The sequence below is a fragment of the Rhinopithecus roxellana genome, unplaced genomic scaffold (genome assembly GCF_007565055.1).
Source record: "Rhinopithecus roxellana isolate Shanxi Qingling unplaced genomic scaffold, ASM756505v1 contig5878, whole genome shotgun sequence".
NCBI lineage: Eukaryota > Metazoa > Chordata > Mammalia > Primates > Cercopithecidae > Rhinopithecus > Rhinopithecus roxellana.
Genome location: NW_022144380.1, coordinates 1 through 22,636, shown reverse-complemented (window position 1 = coordinate 22,636; position 22,636 = coordinate 1). Strand labels below are relative to the sequence as shown.

General features: G+C 43.5%; 1 protein-coding gene across 1 annotated transcript; it reads right to left on the bottom strand.

Annotated features, from left to right (window-relative positions):
* Positions 1-697: 697 nt before the first annotated feature.
* Positions 698-22,463, bottom strand: GYG2 (glycogenin 2; the record flags this gene model as incomplete). Its single annotated transcript, XM_030926585.1, has 4 exons — positions 698-2,507; positions 6,958-7,065; positions 8,333-8,437; positions 22,263-22,463. Coding segments are annotated over 4 exons (576 nt in total), but the record flags the coding sequence as incomplete, so codon positions are not given.
* Between the last annotated feature and the right edge of the window lie 173 nt (positions 22,464-22,636).

The window sequence follows — 22,636 nt, the reverse complement described above, 5'->3', positions numbered from 1 at the left end:
TCTATAGAAGGAGAATACTGAACGTTCCCAACACAAAAAATGGTACAGGCTGGAGAAGATGGATATGCTAATTCCCACGACCTGATCAGCATACATTACATGTATTGCAACTTTACTATGTGCCCCGTAATATGTACAATTATTACACGACAATTAAAAAACATTTTAAATCAAAAATAATGTTTACTGTTTCCTTTTAAAGTTTTACCTTGCAATTCCAGCTCAAATAATGCTTACTATTATTAATATTATATTTTATTTATTTACTTATTTTTTGAGACAGATTCTCACTCTGTCACCCTGGCTAGAGTATGGTGGCACGATCTCAGCTCTCTGCAACCTCTGCCTCCCCGGCTCAAGCAACTCTTGTGCCTCAGCCTCCTCAGTAGCTGGGATTACAGACATGTGCCATCATGCCCGGCTAATTTTTTTGTGTTTTTGGTAGAGACGGGCTCTCACCATGTTGCCCAGGCTGGTCTTGAACTCCTGGCCTCAAGTGATCCACCTATTTCAGCCTCCCAAAGTGCTGGCATCACAGGAGTGGGCCACCATGCCCAGCCCAATGCTTACTATTTTAAAAACAAAATACAATAGAAAAGGCCGAAAATAAAATAGAAAGGCCCTACCCTTGGTTCAATGTAAAATATAATTCTGATATTGCAGGAAACAGGCAAACACACACTGGAAGGAGACCACATGGCTGTTTTTTAGCATTTTAATTTAAACGTGTCAGCATTTGTCCAAATGAGATGATACAGGCTAGAATGCATGGCAGAATCCCAGACTGGACTCACTCCATAAGCCAACTCATCACTGCCTGTGAACATGAATTCTGGTCCTCAGAGAAGCTGACATTTTTTCCCTGAACATTCCTGTGGTCTCCCTCTGAAAGCCGATGACCATCCAACCCTGACTCACCTGAGACTGTAGCCATATGGCTGTTTTAAATGAACCCCTGAAATATCCTACGAACATCGCCCTCTGAGACTGAAGATTATTAACCAACCACAAGGAAAGAGAAACAGCCCCTCCACCATATCTTGCACACAAAAAAATGCCACCACTAATGCCACAAATTCAGGCAGGTTCCTCTATCCAAAGGCTAAACTGCTTCAGGTGACCTAAAAAGTGGCCACTCCTCTCCACGTAAACACATCCAGCTGGCACAGGCTAGAATCGAGTTCTCCCACAACCTTCCTATCCCATCTCTAATTTACTCTCTGCTTTTCCCTGGGATGTGCATGATAAATAAACCTTCCAAACATTTCAAAAATCGCACTTTCCTCTCTTTATTACAACGATGCCCATTTTTAACGACACTCTCGGTGGCCCCCGACAGCCACCTGTTGAGATACACAGCATACTGTGCCCACTCAATGAAGATACTTCTGACAATGAGGCTTTCTTGTGGAATAAAGTGTCCCGTCTCAGAAAACTCAGAATTCTCTGGAAAGAGCTGAGTGGAAATGACTTTGAGGAGCGCAGCGATTCACTAAGTTATTAAGAACTGAGGTAGTGAGGGTAGAGACCAAGCCAAGAGCAGTCAAAGGTGGACCGACTGCACCCTGACTTTTGTCATCAGGCAGAGAGCATCTCTAGATCCTGTTATCCTGAGCAAGTTGTTGCTCTAAATTGTTTGGGGACAAGCCCTTGATTTTCTCAACCAGCAAGTGAATCGGTTTAGATCCCCTAAGCCACCTACATCCGCCAAGCCACCTACAATCTTTCTTCCCTAAGTCCACAAGTAGAATTTCTGTCAACGCTCTAGGAAGTCCTGTTAGGATTTAAAGCAGAGAGACCACAGCCGGGGTGTTTCTCAGATACGCTTCGCCAAGTCCAAATGAGAGTCAAAGTCACCATGTCTGAATGTTTCCTTAGCCCTACAGAAACGGATCCCCTTGGCAAAGCCTCAGAGGTGCTAAATACATATATTAGTGTTGTTAGCTTAGTAATGGGAGGAAATTTGCAGTGAGGTTTAATTCTAAATAGGGTAGGTCTCATAGCACCTGCACAACACAGCTCCAGCGTACTTCAGAGGTCTTTCGGGCAACAGCAGAGACCACCATTAAGGGTCTACTAGAATTATATTACTGCTCGCTTTTGCCAACAGGTTCCAGGGTAGAACTGACCTCTGAAGAAAGCCCAGAAGGCATTGGTGGAGGGGTTGGGGTGACGGGCATTAAGGTAGGATTTCTATACTCTACGTTTTTTGTGTGAGGCACTCAAATGGATTAAGCATAAATAGAGGCACAAGGTTCAACAGCGTTTTCCTTTGAAAGGACCAGAGGAGATCACCACCCAACAGGACATTGTCTCACTACACACAACGCCCACCAGCTGCCGGATTACTGCAGGAACCGGTCCAGCTTCTCCTGGATGCGGGCAAACGCGTCCTTCCCCATGTAGTCGATACGGCCTTCCTCCCACTTCCTCCTCTCTTCCTCTGGACTCAATTCCTTCACCTTCTCTTCGATGGAGATCTGGGAAACAGAGACGGCCAGGTCGACCTAGGGAAGACAATCAGTGGGAGATGGTTTTTGCAGCTGTCCGTTATCGAGGGAAAGACTGCTAAAACCCATCCAGTGTGGGTTCTGCAGAAAGATGCATCTCAGTTCTCTAAAAGAGACTGCGAATCACTAGCACTTTGTTTTTAATGAGACAGGGTCTCACTCTGTCGTCCAGGCTAGCGTGCAGTGGTGCAGTCATAGCTCACTGCAGCCTCGACCTCCTGGGCTCAAGAGATCCTCCCACCTCTGCCTCCTCAGTAGCTGGGACTACAGTGCACATCACCATGCCCAGCTAATTTTTGTATTTTTTGCACAGATGGGGTCTCATTACATTGCGCAGGGTGGTCTTGAATTCCCGGGCTCAAGCAATCCTCTTGCCTTGGCCTCCCTATGAGCTGGGATTGCAGGCGTGAGCCTGCACACCCAGCAACACTTTTCTTTTGAGCTAAATACACACTAGCTTTAGTATAATATGCTTAGAAGATAATTTTTTTGCTTAAGTTTTCTTGAAATTTTATAAAATGTAATTGTATGTGTTCTTTTTTCTGAATTGTTTTCATTTCTAGCCACTAAACCATTTTAAACACACACACACACTACTTAGTACTCTCACCCACCAAAACTTCTGTTTTGTATGACAGTGAATAACCAAACCACGTTAAATGAAAAAAAAAAAAAAAAAACTCACCTCATGTAAGTAAAGCCTATAATAATTTGGACTGCTTGGCAAAGGAATTTAAATAATCACCTCATGTAAGTAAAGCCTATAATAATTTGGACTGCTTGGCAAAGGAATTTAAATAATAATTCTGATAGTTTTTTCAATGCAGAGTTTCTCCCTTCTTAAGGGACATATGAAAAAATAGATGAGGCCAGGCGCGGTGGCTCAAGCCTGTAATCCCAGCACTTTGGGAGGCCGAGACGGGCGGATCACGAGGTCAGGAGATCGAGACCATCCTGGCTAATACGGTGAAACCCCGTCTCTACTAAAAATACAAAAAAAAAAAAAACTAGCCGGGTGAGGTGGCGGGCACCTGTAGTCCCAGCTACTCCGGAGGCTGAGGCAGGAGAATGGTGTAAACCCGGGAGGCGGAGCTTGCAGTGAGCTGAGATCTGGCCACTGCACTCCAGCCTGGGAGACAGAGCCAGACTCCGTCTCAAAAAAAAAAAGAAAAAATAGATGAATATGCAAGCATGTAACAACACACACACACACACACACACACACACTTTTGTTTGGCTTTCAGATGAGTCAACAAAAAGAATAAATACGTTTGCTTTAGACACTTCTTACCAAGAACTAGAAAAAGACTTTTAAAAATTTAAAGATGGTAACAAGGCCGGGCGCGGTGGCTCAAGCCTGTAATCCCAGCACTTTGGGAGGCCGAGACTGGCGGATCACGAGGTCAGGAGATCGAGACCATCCTGGCTAACACGGTGAAACCCCGTCTCTACTAAAAATACAAAAAACTAGCCGGGCGAGGTGGCGGGCGCCTGTAGTCCCAGCTACTCGGGAGGCTGAGGCAGGAGAATGGTGTAAACCCGGGAGGCGGAGCTTGCAGTGAGCTGAGATCTGGCCACTGCACTCCAGCCCGGGCGACAGAGCGAGACTCCGCCTCAAAAAAAAAATAAAAAAATAAAAAAAAAAAAATAAAGATGGTAACAATAATAGACACACACATCTATCTATCTATCTATCTATCTATCTATCTATCTATCTATCTATCATGTCTCATCTACCAACCATTTATTATGTATCATCTGTCTCATCTATCTACCTATGTTCTATCTATCCACTCATCCATCCATCCATCCATCCATCTGTCCATCCATTCTATTTATCAATAAATCATGTCATCTATCACTCCATCGTCTATCTACCTATTTATCTACCTGTGATCTCTATCTACCTATGTACTTTCTATCACTTTATCTATCCATCTATCCATCCATCCATCCATCTATCCATTCTATCTATCATCTATCACTCTATGATTTATCTGTTTATCTAAAATATCTCTTTCTATCAGTCTATCATTCACTTATCTATCATCTCTAGCTATCTACTACCTATCATTTATCTCTTCTATATCTATGTATCTATTATCTAGATGTGAGGATGAATGGATATATAGATGAGATAGATGACAAATAGAAAACACATAGATAGCTGGGTGTGGTGGTTCACGTCTGTAATCCCAGCACTTTGGGAGGCCAAGGCGAGTGGATCAATTGAGGTCAGGAGTTCAAGACCAACCTGGCCAACATGGTGAAACCCCATCTCTACTAAAAATACAAAAATTAGCCAGGCTTGATTATGGGCGACTGTAGTCCCAGCTACTTGGGAGGCTGAGTCAGGAGAATCACTTGAACCCGGGAGGTGGAGGTTGCAGTAAGCTGAGATTGCACCACTGCACTCCAGAATGGGCGACAGAGTGAGACTCCATCAAAAAAAAAAGAAAAAGAAAAAAAAGAAAACAGATAAGAGGTTGATAGATAGATACATGATATGTATAGAGATAGATATATAGAAAGATATATTTGAGTTTTTACGCCATGAGCATATACTACTTTCTTCTCTAATTACTTGCCACAGTGTTTTTAAAAGGTTTTTACATACAAGATTCTGCCTTCTACACTCATTCCCATATATTATATTTTATTTAAAGACAGCCATCCTATTGATTAAAGTGATAGCAAGAGTTAACAAATAAATTAAAAAGTCCACTTCAGGATACTGCAGCATTTCTCCCCTCTAAGGCACTTGCATTTAGATCCATTCAGTTCCTGAGAATGAAATGTTTCCGGAATTAACAGGACCTACAGCACTCAACCCCATACTAGTTTTCAAGACAAAACAACACAGTGATTGTGACATTTTTGCTAACAAGAGATGAGTATCCAAGAAAACAGCAAGCTGCTCCAATGTGATGAATTAGGGTATTATACAAGATACTAAATAAAGGTCCCCTAGAGGACAGTGTGGACACACAGGAGAAGAAGGTCAAAGTGCCCCAGTTTAGCAAATCAATGACCGAAATTTTCCTCATCTTTGTGAGCCAAGCACTAACTAGGGCTTTCCCTAGACCACTCTCCTTTTTAATACCCCTCCTTCCAATTCTGTGAGGTGGGCAACCCAGTCTCCGCCTCATGAACACTGAAGCAAAGTAGTGAACTCAGGCTGGGTACGGTGGCTCATGCCTGTACCCCAGCACTTCGAGAGACCAAAAAAGGAGGATCACTTGAGGCCAGGTGTTTGAGACCAGCCTGGATAGCATAGTGAAACCCCAACTCTACAAAAAATAAAAATAAAAAATTAGCTGGCTGCAGTGGCCCATGCCTATAGTCCCATTTCCTTGGAAGGCTGAGACAGGAGGATTGTTTAGCTATGATCATGCCACTGCACTCCAGCCTGGGCTACAGAGCAAGACCCTGTCTCTAAATAATAATAATAATAATTTATAAAAAGAAAAAGTAATTAACTCACCCAGGATCCCAAACCTATCACATGTCTGAGCTGTCCAATGTAGGTCTACCCAACCTTACACTGATGCCCTGTCACCCACTAATAACTACAGATTCAATTCATAGAGCCTCAAACGATGACCACAAGGGTGGAACATGCTGAAGGAATACATTCATATGTTTATAAGAAATCTTGACCTCAACCAATAGCTCTAGAAATTAAGTGTGAAATGCTGCATTTGAACATTAACCAAGTAAGAATGAGGAAAAAAACTTTCACATTTTCTCCAAGGATGACTGTCCGGGGAAGGCATTTAGCCAACAAAAACATTTATGATACAGTAGGTCACATTCTAAAGTATGCGTTCAATACCAACTTTCAGTCTAGACCTAAACCTAGCTCTAGAGCTGTATTGATTATTACTTAAAGACCAAATGGCGTTATTAGATCATGCTTAAAGAGAAAGAGAAAACGTTAGCAATTGCTTTCATTAAATGCATTCATGGAGAGAATGCAGTTGAAGATGAGAGCATCTCTAAGAGGAAGGAACAGAAAGCATGCATCTCTCATTTCATCCCGACAGAAGAAATCATTTGCATGCCCCATTTGGATTCGAACATTTGCATGCCCCACTCCCTCCAATTTTCAGCTTTTAATCTCTTCATTTCAGAAAATGGATTGCTATGCATTAATTACCATAGTCCCTCAACTTCCCTCCTGATCACTTTTGCAGAACAGTTTTTAAAGAGAGAAAAGGCGTGATGATCAGACTTGAAGATGGCAAAAGAGAGTCAGCCGATCACCCCAGGCAAACGCCAGAGAGAAGACAGAAGAATCAGAGGCAGGGGAAGAGGAAAGTCCATTCTTATCTTTTGTTAAATGAGACTGAAAAATTAACAGCTGTTATGTGCATGCAGTTGACCTCAGTGATGGTAGATGGCCCCCACCAGGAGCCTTGGGCAAGGGGAAGAATTTGGATACCACCTCCAGTGCATCCTGCAGACTGGGGTCCCTGATGGCCTCAGCAGGGAGTTCCTGGCTTGGTTCAAAGGTTTCCTCGGATGGGACACTTTCAACTTTATTTGCTGGCTGCTAAAACATAACCATTCAATCATTAGTCTGCAGTGGGCTGCAGGGAACTGTAGCCCTAATCTAAATGACGAAGAACTCTTTATCCTGGGGTAAAATAAAATCAAATTATTGGGTTGAGGCCAGGTGTGGTGGCTCATGCCTGTAATCCCAGCATTTTAGGAGGCCAAGGCAGGAGGATTGGCCGAGCCCAGGAGTTCAAGACCAGCCTCAGCAAAATAGCAAGAACCCATCTTTATTATAATTAACTTTTTTTTTTTTTTGGAGACGGAGTCTCGCTCTGTTGCCCACGCTGGAGTACAGTGGCGCGATCTCAGCTCACTGCAAGCTCCACCTCCCGGGTTCACGCCATTCTCCTGCCTCAGCCTCCCGAGTAGCTGGGACTACAGGCGCCTGCCACCTCGCCCGGCTAGTTTTTTATATTTTTAGTAGAGACGGGGTTTCACTGTGTTAGCCAGGATGGTCTCGATCTCCTGACCTTATGATCCACCCACCTCGGCCTCCCAAAGTGCTGGAATTACAGGCTTGAGCCACCGCACCTGGCCCTATAATTAACTTTTTTAAAAAAATTAATGGGCTGCGCTCGATCTTTTTTTCTGGGAATGCTAAAAATAGCTCACCTTCTCTCCCCTCACTTTTTCTGAGCCATCCACTACGTCTCAGACAAGAGGAGATGCTACAAGTTCTTATGCAATTCCTGAAAGTTAAATTTGCAGAGCGAGATTTGACTTGTTTATACCAAATGCCTACAGAAGCATTTTACTAAGATAGTCTCTCTGAGAGTTTTAAAAAAAAAGGGGGGTGTCCATAAAGCCACTTTTCTGGTGATATGTGGCAATAAAAGCCCAGATTCATAAGGGTAAATTTAGGGAAAAAAAGAATTAAAATAAAATCCACAGTCATGGGATGCTGATTTTAGACATGGCGCAAGTCCTGTCAAAAGTTTAAAACAATTAATGGAGACACAGGTGACATCTTGATGCTGTAGCTTTTTCTTACTAACTTTTTAAGCAAAGTGGAAGAGACAAAATGACCAAAAAGAAAACCCCACAGTAAGTTCGAAAAGACAGCCAGACTCCTTATCCACCTGCATGATAGAGAAATACACAACACAACTTATTCCAGGTGAGAGAAAGCATTCCAAAAAGAAAATGGGAGGAATTGTTAAAAGCATATGGCCCCCACTGGTATGTAATGGCGATAGACACTGTGAGAAAATAACAAGCAATAAGAGAGCTGGCCATGTGTAGGTCATATAGATGAGGAATACCAAGGTGGTTTCAGTCTCTGTGAAGTCTGCAAGCTGAGGGGAAGGCTGGGACAGTGGGTCACACGTTATCACGGCAGGAGTCTCAATTTCAGGACAATCTATCATCTGTTATAAAGAAAGAGCAAAGGCAAGTTAAGTCAAACCTTCGTGCAAATAAATGCAACTTAATTGAAAACACCCACTCTATTTTTTTCTGCCTCCATGGTACAAATACAACTTGATACGCGATAGGTCTGGGGCAAGGTGACATGCTCACCAATACCTGTCTTCGTTTCTTCTTCTTCTTCGCGGGCTAATGTCCAAGTGCATTTTGTGATCTCCTTGCACCTGGACAGGACCATGGAAGAGATTCTCACAAGCAGATTGAGTGAATGCGAGGAGGTGATGTGAGTCACCTCTAGGCTGGGCAATGACAGGAATAAGATATTCCTATCCTCTCTTCTTCCACCAGCCAGGTGAAAAACAAGATCCCTCCACCCTCTCTGAACTGGGTCTCCATAAGAAAATAAAACCAAACACAGAACAAATCAGGTGACTCTTCTCTCAACTCTCCCAAGGATGGTCCATATGTAACACCATTCTAGATGTGGAGGAGATAACTTAATGCATTATGTACAATGGCTGCCATCAGCAACAGTGCCTAATCCTCCCAAGGAGTCTCACTTGAGAAGAGCTGCCCTAGAAGGTGGTACACAATAGGAGCATCCTGGATCCCTGAAAGACTGCATGGAGTAGAGGATACCTTGGCCACCTCAGCTGGCTGTGATACAAATAAGAAATAAACTTTTACATATTTGGGGGCTGTTTGTTATAGCAGCTAGCCTACCTTGACAAACACAGGGTCAAGAAGCAAACCTGTGTCCAAACACTGGGGCCCCCATCAGGTCAGGTCACAAAGCAGTTAGCTTAATGAGTGTGAGCAACAGAGATCACAGAATACTGACATCCTGTGGAATTCTTGGGGGTGGATAGGGTTGAGCCTCAACATGAGCCCCTCTTGCCCGCACCAGGCCAACTTAAGAGAATTGTAATCCTTCAAATGCAGACTCCCAGGTCATGGTCCTAGAGATTTTGACTGATGTCAGCTGGGGTGGAGATCAGTCACTTGGATACTCAGCTCCCAAATTTCTGATCCTAGCATTCCCTTTTAGGAGAATGTCCAGTTCATTCTCCTAATTGAGGCATGAATGTATGCATTTCACAGGTGTTTATGGAGTGGTAGGTAGTGAAGATTAAACAGTGGCCTATACAGATATGATCGGCACTTCATGAAGCTTACTGTCAAAGAAGACAGAAAATCAACAAATAACAAATACAAAATGGCAAGCCATGAGAAATTCTAGGAAAGAAAATGGTTATCAATTCTAGGAAAGAAAATGTTATCAAGAGACCTCACCTGGTCTAAAGGGGGAGACACTCCTGGAGGAGTAATATCTAAAATGAAGCCTGAAGGATGAGTAGAAGCCAATGATGTAGAATGACTGGAAATGCAGTAAGAAGAACATGCTGAAAAATGCACATGAAAGCAGATCAGCATGTGCAATGCCCTAAGGCAGAGGAACAGGAGCACAGAAATAGAAAAAAGGTATAAAAACTTGACACTCCCAAAAGTCATTAGTAGTGGGATTTAGTGAAACTTTGAGATGTAAAAGAGAACACTGTAATCATGAACTTTTTAAAAAATTTGACTATTTTAACTCATAATCACGAAAGTGCAATTTATTTTATTTATTTATTTATTTATTTATTTATTTATTTATTTATTTACTTACTTACTTACTTATTTACTTACTTTTGAAACACAGTCACCCAGGCTGGACTGCAGTGGTGCAATCTCGCCTCACTGCAACCTCTGCCTCCCACGTTCAAGTGATTATCCTGCCTCAGCCTCCCGAGTGGCTGGGATTACAGGCATGCATCACCAAACCCAGCTAATTTTTTTGTGTATTTTTCGTAGAGACGGGGTTTCACCATGTTGGCCAGTCTGGTCTTGAACTCCTGACCTCAAGTGATCTGCCTGCCTCGGCCTCCCAAAGTACTGGGAGTACAGGTGAGAGTCACCATGCCCAGCCTATGAAAGCGCAATTTAAATAACTCACAGAAGAAAAGAGTGGAACAGTAGTTGCCAGGGGCTGGTGTGGGGAGCTTAGAATGAAGATATGTTAGTGAAAGAATGAATATGAAGTTTTAGTTACACAAGATAAATAAGTTTTGGGGATCTAACGTACAGCATGGTGACCACAGTTCACAATATAGGATTGTATACTTAAAATTTGCTATGAGAGTAGATCTTACATGTTCTCATTACCAAGAACGGCAGCAGGGGGAGGAGGGGGAGGAGGAGGAGGGGGAGGGGGAGGGGGAGGAGGAGGGGGAGGGGGGAGGAGGCGGAGGAGGAGAAAACAGCATTCATGTGAGGTGATGAAAATGTTAATTAGCCTGATGCAGTGATTGTTTCACAATGTACACATACAACAAAGCATCAAATTGTACTCCTTAAATACATACCAATTTTCATTTGTCAGTGGTACCTCAATACAGCTGGAGAGAAATTTTTAAAAATTGACATTAAATAAAATATGGGCTTCTTCTTTCAGATCTCAGCTATGTATGTAAAATCCAAACATAAAATTAAGTTCTAAGAATTATGGTGTAATACAAAATTCTAAGTTGTCAAAGACATCAGACAACCATGATAACAGGACTCCTTTTTTAGTAGATGCTCATGGCTGGGTGCTGAATGACACTCATAAGCTTCTCAGCCATGATTCCTTCTAATCCCCACAGCCCTATGAGGCAGACAGGTTGAGCCTTCCCTCTTACTGCTGCAAAGTTTAATCTGTAGGCAGAGATACTGTCCAACATATGAGAGCACACGAGAGCCAGCAAGTGAGAGAGCGGGATTTGGGTATGTGCCTCTGTGTCCGCCAAGCCTTGCCCTTCGGCTGTATGCAATGTACATGATTTTCCAAGGTCTGCAAAACACCAAAATGGGTCTTGGGAAAAAATGATGAATGCAATAACTGTATTATCATAAACCATAAGAATCCCATAAAAATGAATGATTTCTTTCTTCAACCAGGGCTGGTAGAGGGATGTCCTGGATTTGAATACTGACACATCAAAGAAAAGGACCTGGAGAAATGACTCGCTGAGTCATGGGGCTTTCAGTGAGATGTCGCACAGACACTTATTGTGATGGATAAATGAAGCAGCCAGACAGGCAAAGAAGAAGTGCTCAAAACACAACTCCTTAAATTGGATTAGGGAAAATGTCAATCTGTTTCTGTAATCTAATTTCTCCCAACAATAAACACATAAATAAGTTCCATGGGGCCGATCATGAAGTACAATCCTTCCTTGGAAGGGATTTAACTCCCGGTTATATGTTTGATTACAAAGGATGAAATAATGATGGACGTTTTCAGCTTGCCTTCTGCAGATGTGTTAATCTTATGAATTCAAATGAGGAAGAGAAGAAGCTCAGCCAGCCCTTGCTAATGTTTCTAATCAAGACCCACAGGCTTACTTAACAATTAATATTAACGACTGAAACATAAACCAACATTTATGAATAAATATGGCCATTATTTTTACTAGTAAAAAGTAGAAACTTCCTCCTTGCGTATCATGCAGTGAGAAATTATAAGATGAGAATGCAGCAATCTCAAAGTCTGCTTTTAAGAACATTTTTGGCAAGCTTGTGAACGCATGAATATAAAATGTGACTTTTACAAACTGCATTTCTTTTTATCCTTAGGTAATAACTGTTCTACTGATTTAATCCCCTAAAAGCCTGACTGAAGATGGGGTCACCTTGAAAGAAGAGACTCTGAAACTGGAGGCAGGCCAGAGAAGAATTCTCAACTCATTGGAGAGAGAGGCTGAGATATGCAGAGATGCGTAAAACAAAATGCTCCGTCTGGGAAGATGAAAGCTGAGAGAGGACATCGTAAAGGCAGACGAGGTAGGGAATAGATAGACAACAGACACAGAATGTTCCAGTACACAATCCAAGGAGATAACATTCACAGCAGAAAAGGAAGCACTCCTTTGCATTATGGGCTATACATTTGTGAAAGTTATTACTGCCGGAGGTGGTAAATGCTAAACATACAAATATATATGTATCAGCTCAGGAACTGAAATGAGATTTTTTCCACTTTCAGCAATTGGTGAAGCTGTTGTTTCACACTAAGTCTTCTGCCAAAAATACCTAAAAAGGCTGCACAAATAATGTATATAGAATTTTTTTTTTTTTTTTTTTTTTTTGAGACAGAGTCTCGCTGTTGCCCAGGCTGGAGTGCAGTGGTGCCATCTCGGCTCACTGCAACCTCTCCCTCCTGCGTTCAAGTGATTCTCCTGCCTCAGCCTCCCGAGTAGCTGGGATTACAGGCACACGCCACCACGCCTGGCTAGTTTTCGTATTTTTAGTAGAGATGGGGTCTCACCATGTTGGCCAGGCTAGTCTTGAACTCCTGACCTCAGGTGATCTGCCTGCCTTGGCCTCACAAATTGCTGGCATTACAGGTGTGAGCCACCACACCTGGCCTAGAATTTTGTTTTTTAAGTACATCAGAGAGCTACTAAAGCAGCACAAAATTAAGAGTGAAGATATCAGAGACAAACAGAAGAGGTAAACATTACATTTGGTACCTTACTTCCACTCAGGGCAAATAAGAGGCTGGGAAGCTGAGAAACTAAGTAGAGTTGCCAGCAGCACCAGGAGGCTGAGGGGCCCATAACTATTAATAATCAGGACAAACGAGGGACACTGGTACACACCACAAGCTTTTTTTTGTGATGTCGTTGAGAGGAGAACCAGAAATAGACTGGTCTTCACAAACACTGAAGCCCAATTTCCCTCCAGCTCAGCCCCAGATAGGGTCTGGGCAAACTACCTCAGGGTATGAACAAATCACATCAAATCACATAAATTAAAAAAAAAAAATCCTCTTTGGGTTATAATATGATTCAGAGCTACAAATTGTCTTTGCAATTTTTTTTCATTTACCCTGTCTGGTTGTCAATTTAAAAATTAACTATCACACAACAAGAAAAGACCAAATGAGTGAAAATTAAGAGCAAACAAAAGTAAACAACAAAACCAAACCCACCTGAAACCACCCAGATATGTAATTTATCAGACATGGACTATAATTAAATGTGAGAAATACCTTAAATAAAGTGGGAAAAAAGATAAAAATATTCAAGGTAGTATTGAAACTACGTTGATGTTAACTTGATGTTAATTTGAACTAAAAATCTGATGTTAATTTGAACTAAAAACATAATAACTGAAACTAGATTGTGGGTTTAACAACAGATTAGAGATAGCCAAAAAGATCAGTTAACTAGAAAATAAGTCAGTAGACTGAAGTATAGGGAGAAAGATTGACAGAAAATGCAGATAACTGTGTCATAGATATATGGGACACAGTCAACGGTTCTACACATGTCAGTAGAGGCAGGGCGTGGTGGCTCATGCCTGTAATGCCAGGACTTTGGGAGGCTGAGGCAGGTGGATCACCTGAGGTCAGTAGTTCGAGACCAGCCTGGCCAACATGCTGAAAACCCAGCTCTATTATAAATACAAAAAATTACCCAGGTGTAGTGGCGGGTGCCTGTAGTCCCAGCTACTTGGGAGGCTGAGGCAGGAGAATTGCTTGAACCCAGGAGGCGAAGGCTTCAGTGAGCCGAGATCGCACCAGTGCACTCTAGCCTGGATGACAGAGAGAGTCTCTGTCTCAAAAAATAAATTAATTAAAAAAAAAAAAAGTAGGGCATACTTCAACAAAAAAGTATATTATAAATAAAATAAGATGTGCTACAAACAAGAGTAAAAAACCTTGATAGTTTAAAAAAAACTGAAGGACATCTGTGATCTTTTAATTGACTACATTTCCCTACCCCAAATACTGGAAGACAAAACACTGGAGAAGATACTAATTGCAACTTTTTCCTTAATACATTAATGTATGTGGAAAAAATTAATATTCAGCTTTACTTTTAAAAACACAGATCTGGGGCAGACACAGTGGCTCACGCCTGTAATTTCAACACTTTGGGAGGCCAAGATGAGCGGATCACTAGAGCCCAGGAGTTTAAGACTAGCCCGGGCAACATGGTGAAACCCATCTCTACAAAAAATACAAACTATCAGCCAGGTGTGGTGGCACCTCTTGTAGTCCCAGCTACCTGGGAGGAGGTGGGAGGATCAGTTGAGTCCAGGAGGTCAAGGCTGCAGTGAGCCCAGATCGTGCCGCTGCACTCCAGCCTGGGCAACAGAGCGAGACCCTGTCTCAAAAACAACAACAACAAAACCAAAACACGTCAACCTTGCCATCATTATATATACCAAAGTAGCTACTGGACTAAAGAGCCCCAGACGCACACTCAGCTTTTATGACGTTATTGCGATTTATGAAAATAACCTTTTATTTTTAAATCTGTGTTTCAGCTCCCCTAAATAAAATACCCAGAGTAACTCAGTAAATAGACAGCAGGTGACAGTGATGTTGCACAACTCATTTCAAAGACCACCTGGGGTGCGAATTAATGAGATGGAATTTCTCCTGATATCCATAGAGGATTGGTTCCAGGACCTCCTGGGGATACCAAAACCCACGGATGCTGAAATCTCTGATACAAGATGGAACTGTGCTTGCACATAACCAATGCACATACTCCCGCAGACTTTAAATCATCTCTAGGTTAATTACCATACCTATTACAATGCACATGCTATGTTAATACTTGCTATGTCATATTGTTTAGGGAATAATAACAAGAGAAAAAAGTCTGTGCATGTTCAGTGCAGATGCAATTTTGTTTTCCCCAATATTTTCGATCCAAGCTTGGTTGAATCCACAGATACGGAACCCATAGACGCGGAGGGTGAGCTATATATCAGATACCGTATGGACAGCATCCCTCCCTTTTTTTTTTAAGATGTTCAAAAATATTTATTGATTTATCCAAAGTCACAAAACTAGTGTACAAAACAGCTCAAATTTTCAACTCCTTGTTCAGTTTTATTAAATATTGTCTTGGAAAATGTGACAGTAATATAATAATCTCCAATCAATCAACATACCTTTTGTTAAATAGAGTTTTGTTGTTTTGTTTTGTTTTCACTTTAAGTTCCGGGATACATGTGCAGGACGTGCAGGTGTGTCACCCAGGTATACATGTGCCATGGTGGTTTGCTGCACCTGTCAACCCGTCATCTAGCTTTTAAGCCCCGCATGCATTAGCTATTTGTCCTGACGCTCTCCCTCCCCTCTCTCCCCAACCCCTTCCTTTTAAAAGCCTGAAGACTTCATTGTTTTTAGAAAAATACCCTCATCAGAAAATATATAGACCATAACAAATGTTTTTAGGTCAATTTCCCCAACCCACTATTCACCTCCATTAGGATGGAGAGGTGGGGAGAATGGGGGATGAGATCGAAGGATGAAATTATGTGGACACAGGAACTCCAAAATAGCTTTTTTTTTTTTTTTTTTTGAGACAGAGTCTCACTCTGTTGCCCAGGCTGGAGCGCACTAGCATGATCTCAGCTCACTGCAACCTCCACCTCTCGGGTTCAAGCAATTTCCGGCTAATTTTTGCATTTTTAGTAGAGACGGGGTTTCACCGTATTGGCCAGGCTGGTCTCAAACTCCTGAGCTCAAGTGAACTGCCTGCGTCAGCCTACCAACATGCTAGGATTACAGGTGTGAACCACCGTGCCCTGCCCAAAATACCTTTTTTGTTAGTGTTCTTTTTATTCTGTCAGGGATTTTGTATCTGTGTTGCAGTCAGCCAACATAACACTCCCCAGTTATTTAAGGTTATGCTTATATTTCTTTTTCTTCTTTTGAGACTGAGTTTTGCTCTGTCGCCCAGGCTGGAGTGCAGTGGTGTGATCTCAGCTCACTGCAACCTCCGCCTCCCAAGTTGAAGCCATTTTCCTGCTTCAGCCTCCCGAGTAGCTGGGATTACAGGCACACGCCACCACACCCGGCTAATTTTTATATTTTTAGTAGAGACGGGGTTTCACTGTGTTGGCCAGGCTGGTCTTGAACTCCTGAGCTCAAATCATCTGCCCACCTTGGCCTCCCAAAGTGTTGGGATTATAGACGTGAGCCACTGCACCTGGTCTAAATGCATTTTTGACTTAAGATATTTTCAGTTTACGATGGGTTTGTTGGGATGTAAACCAACTGTAAATCGAAGATCATCTGTATTTAAACAGCTTTGGTTTCACCTCCACCTTTTCCTCCCACTCCTGAATCTATTTGAATTTCTCTTCCTTTCTGCTAAACATTTAAGCGGGTCTCGCAGTCTTCTACACACTGGGTCTCCAATGCCTGGGTGTCCCCTCCTTTCCCTATGACCTATGCAGGCGTCCCCGCTCCTGCTGTAACTAAACATTTCAGTGTCCAAGTCTGAGGCCAGTGTGACCTCTCCATGCCTCCCCTTCACGCAGTGCCTGGGGCCGCTTGCAGGGCGGACAGATCCCTCCTTCACTTCATCACTTTCCTACAGATCAAATTCCATCTGAGCTGGATCTGTCTGTTTCCGTCTCCCTTGCTGCCCCCTCTGCAACGTGCATGTGCAGTTTATTCATTTAAGGGCCTGCACTATCATCTTCCATTGATGTTTTTGAAGCCCAAGGGTGGGCATGACAGTGGGCTGGAGGGAGGGTGAGGCTGGGCATATCCCCTGAGATGGGAGATACAGGCTCTGCAATCACTTTTGAGAACTGCTTAAATACCCTAAACAAAGTACGCTCAGCCCAGCTGAGGGTCATCTCCCCTCACCTTACCCTTGGCCTTGAGCTCATGCTCAAACAGACAGCAGAAGGGCCACCTACCGTCCCCAGCACAACCCAGACAGGGACAGCTTCCACCTGCAAGGGTGATCTTCATCTCCTCCTGGGTCTTGTTCTGGGCCCTGGAAACTGGCGATTCTCCAATTCTTGAGAATTTTTTTCCCACCCTCCTCCTTTCTGCAATATTGCCCCTTGAGGATGGGGTGGGGATTTGGAGCCATGCCAAAAATGTCCAACGGGCACTGCAATCTCTTGCTGTGGATGAAACCAGCTGATGGTCTTCTTGTGGCTGCTGGCTGTTGAACATACTTTTTTTTTTTTAATTACTTTTTAAAAATTGACACATGATTGTACATATTCATGAGGTACACAGGGATGGTTCAATACCTACAAGGTTCAGTGATCCTGTCAGGGTAATTAGCATATCCACCATGTCAAATATGTATCATTTCTTTCTTTTGGGAACATAGGACATACTCCTTCCAGCTATTTGAAACTATAGATTACTGTTGGCTACAGTCATCCTACAGGGCTATAGAATATGACAACATATTCCTCTTGTCTAGCTGTAATTTTGTATCCTTTAACAAATCTCTCCCTATCTTCTTCTTTTTTTTTTTTTTTTTTTTTTTTTTGAGACAGAGTCTCGTTCTGCTGCCCAGGCTGGAGTGCAGCAGCATGATCTCAGCTCACTGCAGCCTCGACCTCCCAGGTTCAAGCGATCCTCCCACGTCAGCCTTGCGAGTAGCTGGGACCACCGGCAAGTACCACACACTCAGCTAATTGCTGTATTTTTTTGTAGAGACAGGGTTTTGCTATGTTGCTCAGGCTGGTCTCAAACTCCTGATCTCAAGCAATCATCCTGCCTCAGCCTCCCAAATTGCAGGGATTACAGGAGTGAGCCACTATGCCTGGCCTTACTTTTTACTTCTGTGAGATTAAATTTTTTTAGCTTCCACAGATGAGTGAGAACATGTGGTGTTTAACTCTCTGTTTCCGGCTTATTTCACCTACCATAATGTCCTCTATTTCCATCCATGTTGCCGCAAATGATGAATTTCCTTCTTTTTGGTGGCTGAATAGTATTCCATGGTGTATCTATACACAGCATTTTCTTTATCCATTCATCCTTTGACAAACACTTGGGTTGAATCTGTATCTTGCCTGTTGTGAATAAACTGCAAAAACATGGACGGGCGGCAGATGTCCCTTCAATATACTAATTTCCTTTCCTTTAGATAAATGCCCAGTAGTGTGATGGCCGGACCATGTGGTAGTTCTATCTGTAGTTTTCTGAGGAACCTTCATACTCTTGTCCATCCTGGCTGTGTTTATTTTTAATCCCCATCCACAGTGGAGAAGAGTTCCCCTTTCTCCACATCTTCACCGGCATTGGTTATTTTTTGTCTTTTTGATAATAGACACCACCTAACTGGGGTGAAATGAATGTGCTTTTGTGTCTTTGCTCATCTCCTTGGACATCAAGGCAGGATGATCCTCAATTCTGTCATCATGAGTCTCTCCACAAGCTTTCCTCAGAAGCCCCAATCCCTCCACGGGAAAGACTCTCCTTGGTTTGGCTTGACTGGCTCTGACTGAAATGTGGCTCACGGACGGACAAACATGAAGCTACGTATCTATTCTTTAAGTTGCCACCTCATCGACAATTATGAATCCCTAGCAAAAGCAGAAGTGACTTATGTCAAGAAAAATCCACGGCAACAATTCCATCGAGATTAATATGAATTGAACATGATGGGCACTGTTTTAGAGAAACCAAAGTGCTAAGTGCTCTCACTCTGGAAACGGTTCTGTTTTTGCAGAGCCTGGCATGGCTACAACTTGGGCTGGAACTGGGACTGGAGCGTCCTGACTGTTTTCACTTTTGGAGTCTCTGGAAAACCACTGTTTGCCCTGGGAAGCTTGTTTTCAGGGGCTGTGACAACCCATGGAAATCCCTCAAGGGGCTGAAGGGTAGAGAATACACACTTGCTTCTGAAAGAGGGTGGCTGCCCTTACGAATGAGGCAGTGCCCACCGTGGTTCAGAATAAACTTTTAAGAATGCTTGTAATGGCCAGGTGTGGTGGCTCACCCCTGTAATCCCAGAACTTTGGGAGGCTGAGGCAGGTGGATCACTTGAAGCCAGGAGTTCAAGAACAGCCCGGCCAACATGGTGAAACCTGGTCTTTACTAAAAATACAAAAACTAGCCGGATGTGGTGGCCCATGCTTATCCATCTACTAAGGAAGCCGAGGCAGGAGAATTGCTTGGACTCGGGAGGTGGAGGTTGCAGTGAGCTGCTGAGATCACACCATTGCACTTCAGCCTGGGTGATGGAGTGAGACTCCATCTCAAAACAAACAAAAAGAAAAAAGAAAAAAAGAAGAATGCTTTTAAGATCATCTGCAAAAACACAATCCTTTAAAATGATCCTTATTCAGCGAAACCTCAGGCCACAGTTTTGCAAAACTACTAATGTACAAGATTCAGTGACAGAATAAGATTAAAATTACGTAACCAGAAATCAGAAAGATGGTTTGAAACCCGTTTTCTGAGGACTCAATAGAGTCTTGTGAAGAAAAGAAATATTGGAACCCCAATATCACTAAGCAGGGAAAAGTCCAGCGGGGAGCTGCTTAGGGCCTCTGCCTCCCATTCTTTTCTGTCACCCCTGTGCTCACAGAGATGAATGCATATCTGATTGCCTCCTTTGGAAAGGCCAATCAGAAACTAAAAAAAAAAAATGCAACCATTTGCCTCTATCTACTTATGACCTGGAAGCCCCCTCTCCACTTTGAGTTGTCCCGCCTTTCCGGACTGAACCAATGTACTTCTTAAACATATTGATACCTCATGACTCTCTAAAAGGTATAAAACCAAGCTGTGCCCCGAGCACCTTGGGCACATGTCGTCAGGACCTCCTGAGGCTGTGTCACGGGTGTGTCCTTAACCTTAGCAAAATACACTTCCTAAATTTATTTTTCCGAAGCACTCAATAATATTTCTTTTTTAGGCGAGGAGTTTGAGCATTCAATTATTTTCAACAACATCAACAGGGGACCGGAGTTCCCCTCCATTGGCATGAAGGTGCTGTAATGCACATAAAAGCATGAGCCTTGAATGCCACAGCATTCTCGGATACTCTTTGGCTTAGTCTAAACTTGGTTGCCTGCTAAACATTTAATGTAAATGCGATTTTTCCTTAGACATCCTGATACGAGCACGGCTCAGCACGACTGCAGCCGTTTTGCACATCATATAAGAGCTCAACCGATGGAATTCTTCCCATTCCGGCAGGAACAAGCAGAGGCCCTTGACTTTACTCACATGAGGCATGTCCTGCGGCCAGACCCAGGCTATGGCGTGCTCAGGGCACACCACAAGGAATGAAAAACCAGAAAAGCGAATTGTACACCTCCTCAGTCTTCACCATCTGAACCTAAACATCTTTTCAATGTGTTTGGGTCAATGTGAAATCACCACTCCAACATTATTAATGCATAAAGTTGCCAGAGCATAATTTACGCCATAGTACAGTGAAGCCTGTGGTGTCTTCCACAGCAATGTGTGCAAAATGCAAAGGTCACTCGTTTATAAGCAACAAGAAACAGCTCTCCTGGAGCCATCTGAACTATATAGAAGAGAATCACTTTCCTTCAGCCCAGTCCCCAGACCCTTCCCCAAGTATGACCTCAAAATAATTCTGTTGAGAAACTTGTTAGGATGAGTGGTAAAGATTTAAAGCAAGAAATTTTTTTTTTTTTTTTTAAATTTGAGACAGTGTCTACTCTGTCACCCAGGCTGGAGTGCACTGGTGAGATTACAGCTCACTACAGCCTCAACCTCCAAGGCTCAAGTGTTCCTCCTGCCTCAGCCCCATAAGTAGCTGGGACTACAGGTGCACACATCCATGTCCAGCTAATTGTTTTACTTTTTTTGTAGAGATGAGGTCGCAGTGTGTTGCCAGCTGGTCTCGTACTCCAGGGCTCAAGCAGTCCTCCCACCTCAGCCTTCCAAAGTGTTAGGATTACAGGTGTGAGTCACCATGCCTGGCCCCAAGAAATCTTTAAACACAAGATACTATTTCAAAGTATTCGCCTAGAAATTGGAGCTGGAGAAATGACGGCCTCCATTATTTGTTTTGCAAGTAAGGTGTATTTTCATTTTTCTTTGATGGGGACAAAGTGCTACAGACTCAGCCTCAATAGACACCACTGTGCAGGTCAACATTCATTTGAACACTGAACCCCAGCAGGAATTCATCTTCATTTGAACCACTGTTCAAGTCAGGGGTTCGGTTGAAACCACTCAGGATGCACGGCCAGGCAGTTGGGTTGAAGGGGCACTGATGGAAGGCTCACTTCTTGAACCTGAACGAGCTCTGGCTACCCCAGAATCTGTAAACTGCAGGAGAGTGAGCATCTGTCTCCATGTGGCATCAGTTTTTTGAAGCTGCTACATAAGAAATGGCCACAAACTGGGTGGTTCACACCAAGGCAGACTGACCATCTGATAGTTCTGGGGGCCAGAAGTCCAGTGGATTAAAATCAAGGTGTCGGCAGGGTTGGTTCCTTCTTGGGAGACCTGGAGGAGAATCCATTTCCTGCCATCTCTGGCTTCTGGAGGCCACCATATTCCCTGGCTCGTGGCCTCCTCTTCCATCTTCAAAGCCAGCAGCCCAGCCTCTTCCAGTCCCCTCTCTCTCTGGCCTCTACTTCCAGCTTCACACTCCTTCTCTGACCTTCACATGTCTGCCTTCTTCTTTGAAGGGAGGTTTGTGATGACTAAGAGCCCACTCCCATAATCCAAGACCATACCTCCCCATCGCAAGGTCCCTCACTTAATCACAACTGCAAACTCCCTTTTGCCACACAAGGTGACATTCACAGATCCTGGGGACTGGGGCATAGACATCTTTCTGCAGGTGAGCTTGATTTGGCGTGCCATAATGCAAATAAATTCAGGAGCCTTGAATGCCACAGCAAACTAAAGACCAGCCTTTCCCTCCATCTCCCCTCCCCAGAGAGCCAGGGAAGCCGGCTCTCTCTGCTCTCTCACTGCTTGCCAGTGTCTGACTCTCCACCATACCTGTGACGAATGCAGGTACTTACATCTTCTGAATGGCGTCCTTCAGGTAGGGACAGGGTCTCATCCACTATCTGGGTCAGCTCCGGAAGGCCCTGAGCAGGCTGGTTAGAACCCAGTGGCGAATTTGCACACAGCACGCCGGCACTGGGTGTTGAATTTGCACACGGCTCTCCAACACCAGATACTGAATCTGCACACAGCACCCCCACATCACTGAGGCAAAGCTGCACAAAAATAGACACATGGAGTGAGTCTTCCTGATGTCTCCTCAATTCACCCGCTGTCCTGGGGGGTGGGGTGGGGCCCTGTGTAGCCAGGGCTCCCAGCTCCCATCTGCAATCACTAAATAATTGTCCTAAATGTTTTCTTTCTCAGAACCATTTGACACTAAGCCTTA